This window comes from Pogona vitticeps, chromosome 5 (genome assembly GCF_051106095.1).
Source record: "Pogona vitticeps strain Pit_001003342236 chromosome 5, PviZW2.1, whole genome shotgun sequence".
NCBI classification, from domain to species: Eukaryota; Metazoa; Chordata; class Lepidosauria; order Squamata; family Agamidae; genus Pogona; species Pogona vitticeps.
Genome location: NC_135787.1, coordinates 171,317,541 through 171,326,351, shown reverse-complemented (window position 1 = coordinate 171,326,351; position 8,811 = coordinate 171,317,541). Strand labels below are relative to the sequence as shown.

The 8,811-nt window shown below is 42.0% G+C and overlaps 1 protein-coding gene across 2 annotated transcripts in view; it reads left to right on the top strand.

Moving 5' to 3' along the window:
• Positions 1–399: 399 nt before the first annotated feature.
• LOC110084772 (tyrosine 3-monooxygenase) overlaps positions 400–8,811 on the top strand; it is a 30,317-nt gene continuing 21,905 nt past the window's right edge. The window contains exons 1-4 of one of the 2 annotated variants that reach the window (XM_073000016.2): positions 400–608; positions 3,289–3,463; positions 6,502–6,590; positions 7,646–7,713. In XM_073000016.2, coding sequence (XP_072856117.2) covers positions 495–608; positions 3,289–3,463; positions 6,502–6,590; positions 7,646–7,713 — 446 coding nt within the window. In that variant the 5' untranslated portion in view covers positions 400–494. Of the gene's footprint in view, positions 609–3,288; positions 3,464–4,801; positions 6,591–7,645; positions 7,714–8,811 lie in introns of those variants that run through there. The other variant, XM_078376212.1, reaches the window with a different exon arrangement.

The window sequence follows — 8,811 nt, the reverse complement described above, 5'->3', positions numbered from 1 at the left end:
GCGAACCGAAAGATTTCAACACTAAACACCAACCAAGTGAAAAGGAGATCAAATCAGGGACACGCCTGTCTCTTTACACAAAAGAGCGAACACGAAAGCAATTAATAAGAAGCGGCCCGATCTTGCAGCCCTACCGATGCGCCGCACCACACCTTTTACTGCCTCCAGCCAGCAGGGTGGGGGAGGAAGACCAGAGACGTGGACGGTTCTGGCTCGGAGGAGGCGGCCTCTTTGGGGTTGTGCCCCCCACTGCCAAGTGCTGGAGGGCTCCCAAAGTCCTAGCGGTGCGGGGGAGGTTCCCCTTGTCCCCCTGCCGAAAGGAGGGGCGCCAGGATTCATCCCCGGGGGAAAAAGCAGCTGCGCCACCGACAGTCTTCTTCGTGGTCCAGGCAACTGCGGAGCTCTCGACGGTGCCCGTTCCTCTACCTCCTCTTCCGAGGGAGATCCTGCCTCTACCTGAGCCGAAACGGGACGAGCCACGACGATCGGCAGACATGGAGCTGTCGGGCAAAGGAGGAGGAAGTCGGGAGAGAGCCGCGCTTGGCCTGACCTTCGTCCTCCGCCACGGGAGGAGAACCGGCCTGGCCAGCGCCGCCCGCCTACTCCAGGTACGCCTTGCTTGGATCTCAACGTCTCCCGCATCGAGTGCGAGCAAATCAAGGTGGGGGCACTCTCAGGAAGGGGAGAAGGGGATGCTCTTTTTGGACTCCGACTCCAATAATCCCCCAGCCAGCATTCTGGGAACTGTAGCCCAATAAAAGCAGCGTTCTCCTCTCAAATCCCAGGGTTTGGTCTCCTTCACCCGGGAAACCTCCCCCAGCTTGGTGGACTTCATTGGTGTGGGACTCCAACTTTCCAGGGCAAGACCGTCCTCAAGGGGAAGGGAGATTTCCAAATAGTTTTGGAAATATCCTAAGTGAGAGATCTGTAGTTCAATGCCTATCTCACTTACTGTACTCTGAAAACTGTATAATGGTTGCTATAAATAGACACAACCTATAAAAACCAAAAACATCTAAAGGGTCCCGGGTTGGGCAAGGATGGTCTGAACTGGGGCGGAGGAGAGAGATGGTAATAACAGTAGAGGGTGTTAGACTTAGTAGAGGGTGTTAGACTTAGGGATGTGGTGTAAAGACAGTGGAGCGAAAACACCCACCCACCCCATTTCTATCTTTCCTGGCATGCCAACATTTTGGATGGCTAAAAGACATAGAAGGGGTTGGGTGAAGGAAAAGAACACAGCCTGTTTTCTCAGATAAATCTGCAGTTTATTTCTTTGTAGTCCTAGAAAACACACCGGTCAATGGGCAAAGTTATGTTGCCCTTCATACATGAAGAGGGCACCTAAAGGTGTCTAAGGCTGCACTCCAAGACACAGCCAGGAACATAAGAACATAAGAACATGGGATGAGTCCCGCTGGATCAGGCCAAGGGCCCATCTCGTCCAGCTTCCTGTGTCTCAGATGCCTCTTCAGAGCACAGGAGACAACTAGGTACTGTACCTGCCTCCTGATACCCCTCCCCTGCATCTGGCACTTGGAGGTCCCTTCCTTTTAAGCCTGGAGATTATACATCCCCCTCATGGCTTGTAAACTGCAATGGACTTTTCCTCCAGGAATCTGTCCAATCCCCTTTTAAAGGCATCTAGGCCAGATGCCATCACCACATCCTGTGGCAAGGAGTTCCACAGACTAACAACATGCTGGGTCAAGAAATGTTTTCTTCTGTCTGTTCTCACGCTGCCAACACTCAATTGGAGTGGATGTCCCCAAGAACTGTTCAGTGGTTTAGGCAGAGGTTGACAGTTCAGTTCCCCAGTGCCTTCTTGACAGGGGCTGGACTTGATGTCCCATAAGGTTGCTTCCAGCTGTACAGCTCTAAGGTCTAAGGAGACTTACATGAGAAAAACTCCTTTCTCTGACTTTTTCCTGAGTAGAGGAATATAGGGTAATGTTGCAGGTGTACAAGCATCCTGCTGAATCATAATGTACTATATTCATTGTGGTATTTAGCCTATTTATATGACTATATAAGGTTGATTCTTATTAAATTATTTGGAAATATCTCTCTCCTCTTTTTTCAGATTTTAAGCTGCCTTGTGGATGGTATTACCCTGGGAAGTGGCATTCCTGAGGAGGAGAGAAGGGTTTTTTTGGTTCCTAAAAGTGTCTCATATTAAAGATCAAGCAGTTCAGTATATATAAAATATTTATTACTTAGCTGCTTCCTCTGATCAGGGAACAGCAAAGCTTTAACTATTTTAAGATTATTAAATCTGCTCTTAAGCATTTCATTCTACAAGGCTTTTGGCTTTTAAAAAACAATCATTTTCATAGCTTAAGCAGGCCTGAGTTCGCCTTGCTTTTCAGTACTCCAGACTGATCTTCTAATTGTTAATTTTTAGCAAGTGAATAGTAATGAATCAGTACTAAGAAAAATATTAGTTTCTAGAGAGCAAAATGATTAATCTTTTAATGAAAGTTTGTGGAGAGTTTGTGGACAGTGGCATAGTAAGTAATAATTAATGATTGCTAAGAAAAATATTAGTCTTTTAGGGATCAAAATAATTCATTTTTTTAAAAATTTAAGTTCCCAAAGAGTAAGAGCAAAATAATACCCTGAACAGAGGGCAAGGGAAATGACTGGAGAGAATTCATAGGACATCCAGCCTCCTCACCATGTATAGTTTAAACCAGGAATGCGAACATGTGGTGCTCCAAATATTCCTGGAACACAGAACCAATGGTGATGGGAGATGCAGGAGCAGTGCAATAACATCTGGAGGTCTATATATTCTCCATCACAGATGTAAATGGCACTGACACAGGGTTACTCGAATATGAACTTTATTATGAGTAATTAATGCCTCTGAGTGGATGGCTTAAGCTCCAGTCCTGTGTACACTTACATCAGAGTAAATCTCAAGAATAACAGTGAGACTTACATAGAAGTGAGAACCTGAATACAAATGCAGTCAACATTCTTTTATTTATTTATTTATTTATTTATTTATTTATTTATTTATTTATTTATTCATTCATTCATTCATTCATTCATTCATTCATTCATTCATTCATTCATTCATTTAATTAATTTATATGCCACCCACACTACCCAAAGGTCTCTTTTGCTGAAAAGGGTCTGCCTCCAGATTGCTCCTCACAGTTCCTTCTCTTGAAGAAGGTGTACGGGCTACAATTTGGCTTTATTGTTGGTATTTTTCCTTCTGTGAACAACCATGGGCAAATCTAAAAATAGTGTATATAATAATGACTTTGCTTTTTACAGCTGTTTGACGTAAAAATCCATCATATTGAAACCAGACCAGCTAGAATGCCTCAAAACCCAGCTGAGGACCTTGAATTCTTTGTGAAGTGTGAAGTCCTGGACTGCAAAGTCAGCAGCCTCATCAGTTCCCTAAAGAAGGTGGCAGAGGACGTGGAAGGTAACAGAGAGGGAAAAGGTATGTGCACTGGTTAATGATGATTCCCCTTCACTTTCCTACATGACACTCACCTGTTAACAGCAGTAAAATATTAGTTAGGAATATTTAAAAGTAATAAGGATTTTTTAAAAATGATTTAGTCCTTTGGGTCAGGATCCAAAGTACCACTTGTCATCTAAATGCATATTATCCCACATCTACTTTGTCTGTTGTTGTTGGTTTTTTAATGTGAAATTCTATGCCCAGACTGCAAAAGTCTTAAATTTGAATTTCTGAATATCCAGAAGAGGGAATCCATGACAATGATTTCTTATCCTGAAATAAAAGAACCATGGTCATAGCACTGGAACGGAGCTCAAGAAATTAGAACCCAACTCTCCACTTGACTTTGAAAATCACTAGATAGCCTACCTCACTGGGCTATTGTGAAGATAAATGGAGAGGAGAATTGACATGTAAAATTGCCCTGAACTCTGGAAGGAAAGGCAGGATATAAATGTGAATAACAAAAGTAGTAGCAGCAGCAACAACAACAACATTGTTGTTTGACATATGTTTGATTTAGCAGTAATAGCATTCATAGTGGCACTTTAATAGTAATAATAACAAGTGATTTGTCAAGTCACTTATGGCTTACCACAATAAGGCTTTTGAGGACTGTGAGATGTTGAAGGAATGGTTTACCGGCAAAAGCTATGTACCATTGAGTTACCATGGCTGAACAAAGATCTGAACTCAGGTCTCCAGAGACCTAGTCTAACACTCTATCCACTACACCAGTGATCCTCAACCTTGGGCCTCCAGATGTTCTTGGACTATAGCTCCCAGAAGCCTTCACCACCACCTCTGCTGGCCAGGATTTCTGGGAGTTGAAGTCCAAGAACATCTGGAGGCCCAAGGTTGGGGACCACTGCACTTACACCATGCTGACTATTAATGGCAATGCAAAATGTATGATGGGCAGAGTAATCTTTTTCTATTGGGAGAGAAGAATGTGTGACCCTCCAAGTGTTTTGGACTACAATTTACTGACTGATTAGTTTTATATCATTTGTAGGCCAGCAAGGGGACCCAAGACAGCTCACAATGTTAAAACAAGTAACACTAAAAACACTAAAACACTAACAACAACAACAACAACAATAATAATAATAATAATAATAATAATAATAATAATAATAATAATAATGTGTTCTATACCAGAGTGCATTCCAATAGTCAAAAACAGTTAAAATACAACCATAACATAATTACAATGATAAAAACCATACAGTGAGCAATTATCATTCAATAAGACAACAATCAAAATAACTATATTAACAATATAATGATTGAAATACAGTAATTCTATTTATTTTTATTTATTTATTTATTAGATTTTTACCCCACCCCTCTAGACCATGTCTAATCAGGGCGGCTTACATAGATAAAAACGGAACAATATAAAATATATAAAATCATAAAATTACGATTATAACAATTAATTTGAAGCAAACATTACCAAGATGGCATGAATCAAAAGAAAAAAGAAATAAGAATCACTTAATTGACTGGAGGGAAGGCCTGCTTGAATAGCCAAGTTTTCTATCCTAATAATTGCCTATTTTCATGGTCAGCTTTAAAATCATGGCTTTAAAAGCAATTATATGTGAAATAATAATTTAAATGTCAATTAATTAATTAAAAAGCATTTAAAACTTTAAAATAGATTTAGAGGGGGGGGGAAACAGCAATCACAACTCCCATGATCTTTTATTACTGGCCACCCTGCAAAGACCTGGATGCACTGATGCAGTCCAAAAGAACCCACAGTGTAATGGTGGCTCTCTGATATTATATGGGAATATGCCATGACTGAGAGCTGGGTTACACCATATCCTGTGGTCTGTTCATGGTGATGTAAGGTAACTGACATGAGGAGCAGCTTTAAGGGGGGAAAAACAACTCTCTCTCACCGAAGTCAATGGAGGAAAATTCCTTTCAGCAGGTCAGAGGTTGCTCTGTGCTCTGGGGTGTACAGTAGATGACATGACTTTGCTCTTTCCCTGTCCCACCCCTTCCCACAACCAGTGCTTTCGGCGATTCTGCAGGCATATATTTGCAAGAGAAGGTCTGTGAGTCTAACTATATGATACGTATTCCTGAAGTATACAGTATCTGTTCCTACAGACCCCCCATCTGTTCTGCCAATAGAGCAGGAATACCATCAAATCCTATTTGTCGCGAATCTATCTCATTTCAGCACTTTTAAACCAACCTTAAGCTGTAGTAATACCAAGGTAATGCATAAAAGTGAAGCAACAAAACATAAATAATCAGAATAATGCAAACTGAAAATGGGATCTCAAAACACAAAGAGGCAATGAAACAATTAAATCAGCAGAGCCATTTTTACAGGTCTTAAGGGTAATCATTATGTGCCATTAAGTGAATTCTAATTTATGGCGATCCTTTTCAGGGTTTTCCAAGCGGAGAATACAGAAGTGGTTTGCTATTCCCTCCTTCTGGGGACATCCTGGGACAGTGCAGCTTGCCTAAGGCCACATAGGCTCACTGGAAGAACAATAGGGAACAGAATTCCCAACTTCTGGCTCTGCAGCCACAGAGCTAAAACACTAGGGCTAGGGCTTCGTGGACAAAAAAAAAAAGGTGTCCTAGTGCTGAAATGACTGCAATGTTGACATCCATTGCACCTGCGTAGGCAGAGCATTCCATAGCCGGGATGCCACCACTGAGAAAGTTGCCTCTTTTGTTGATACATATTGTACATAAAGTGCCCACAGAGGACCCCTCCACCGCCTCCCTGATGATCTTAAGACACAAATCAATTCGAATTGTATGGGATTTCCCTGCAGATATTTGGGTCCTAAAAGCTCTGACTGGCATACCTCCGGTATACAATTGCTCTGTTAGATATCTAATTTTCAGCATCTTTGCAAGGACTGCAAACTGTATTATGGTAACTCTGAACAGTGTCACCTGTGTTCGTCCTGAATGCCCACTGAATATGTGGATACCCTGTACTAACAGTCTGCTCTTTATAATCTCACCAACAGCCCCTTGGTTCCCCACAAAAATACGAGATCTTGACCGATGCCATCATCTTGTCACCAAATACAATCCTGATTTGGACTGTGAGCATCCGGTGAGTTATAAATGTTAATCACATATAATTGTTAATCACATAGTATCCTCTTGCAGAGCTCCACAGGCATAATTGGAATGATGTCGCTAGCAGATGGGTGCTCATTAGAGAGTTCCTTTTTTGAGGCTCTGAGTGACTAGTATGTAGTGAGACAAGGTTGTATGTACCTTGATTATTTTTAAAAGGAGCTCTTTAATCGACAGCAATCTTTGCTGTCAGTGACTTCATTACCATCCAGCCAGTACAGCTCTGCAAGAGGATACTGTGCACTATCATTCAACTGCTATGACATAGAATAATGCAGCCGCTAACCCCATACAATGTGATAATCAAATATTGGAAAAGGTGTTTTATTCTGTGACATAATGGTCCAACTGGCATCAGTTTACTGGTTTTCTTCTCTTCTGCTATAAGAACTTCTGGTGTCAGCTCACAAACTCTTCAAAGTATACGTTCTTTGAGGTAGGTGGTTTGGATTCAATTGGATCCAATCTCATTTTATTTCATTTCACTGATCATGGTTGAAGAAAGGAATACAGTACAGATCTAGATTTTGTGGGGGTTTTTATTTTTGGTTCAGTGAGTTATTTTGAGGTTTTTAGGCTAAAAACCTTGGCTTAAACAAAACCCAAATGTCCATCCTTAATATACAATAAACAACGTTGTTGTTTAGTTGTTAAGTTGTGTCCAATTCTTTGTGACTCCATGGACCAGAGCACGCCAGGCCCTCCTGTCTTCCACTGCCTCCCGGAGTTGGGTCAAATTCATGTTGGTCGCTTCGATGATACTGTCCAACCATCTCATCCTCTGTTGTCCCTTTCTCCTCTAGCCTTCACAACTTACTGTGTCTTCATTACAGTCTGCAAAGATTCTCAAGAGGGCCATAAAATCTGTTTGGTTATCCAAACTCCCCTATTTTAAATTAAGTGGCTACTGTGGAGTTTCAGATTTCAAAATCCACGTCTCAGTTTCACCACCAAATTTAGGTCCTAAGAATTTTGATGTGAATATTTTGACTTTGCAATGAAGTAACATCTCTTTCTTTCCCCTTGCAGGGATATACTGATCCAGAATACCGGAAGCGGAGGGCTTTTATTGCTGATCTGGCTTTTAACTTCAGGCAGTACGTAAAATGTAGCAAAGCTGCAACATCATTTTTAAATAGGAACCTTCAACATTTTTCAGTGTTTGTGCTTGCACAGTTTGCAGTCTGGTTGTCTGTGTTTATAAGCAGATGCAGAAGCAGAAGTTTGATAGAAATTAGATCCTTGGTCAAGATATCCACAGCACTATTCCTCTGAAAACTGAGATATAATCATCAAAAGAAAGGGAGATTTCTAAAAGATATTCGGTTCTGTGTCTAATTTTAAATAATTTGGCTCAATAAAGCTCTTTCATCTTTCATGTGTGTATTAGAGATGGGCATGAACCATGTTTCCCCACCTCCCTGGCCAACAACCCGTTCACCAGTCCAAAATTGCTCCTCTCCACCTCCCCTTCAGCTGCTTGGCCAGTCCCCAGCAGGAGCACAGGTTTGTCTGTCTTGCCCCCTTGTTTGAGTGGGCAATCAACCAAGGAGGTGGGGCAGGGAAAACAAAGAGCCAAGAGGGAGGAGCCAAAGAGAGGAGGAGAGGACAGGATGCCAGCTGATGAGTGGGGGATCCAGATGGCGAGATGGTGGAAGGGAACCGCCGCATGTACAAACTGGCATGAACCTCTGAACCAAGGTTTATTCCCATCTCTATTGTGTACACATAAAGCTTAAATTGACTTTAAATACATTCGCCCAGCTTGTAATGAGTGACACACCGATGGCTAGTGATCCATCCGGAACAGGCTACTTGGGATTTGAGATTACAATTCCTTGTAGGCTCAGCCAGCTTGGACACTTTAGAGGACAGGACAGAGTGCTGTCCTCTGAAGATGCCGGCCACAGAGACTGTTGAAACGTTAGGAAGAACAACCTTCAGAACATGGCCAAAGAGCCCGAAAAACCCACAACAACCATTAGATCCCAGCCGTGAAAGCCTTTGCAAATACTTTGGACACTTTGTTGCTAGTTTTGTGCTGTATTATTCACATTTCATTCCCAATTCACCCTCTCCAAAATGTAGCTTTGCACCAGGAGTCATCAATGTGTGAGCTACTGGCCATGCTTGTGTGTGCGTGGGGTCTTTCAATTTTTGTAAACCTTTGAGGATCTTCTCACACATGCATGATG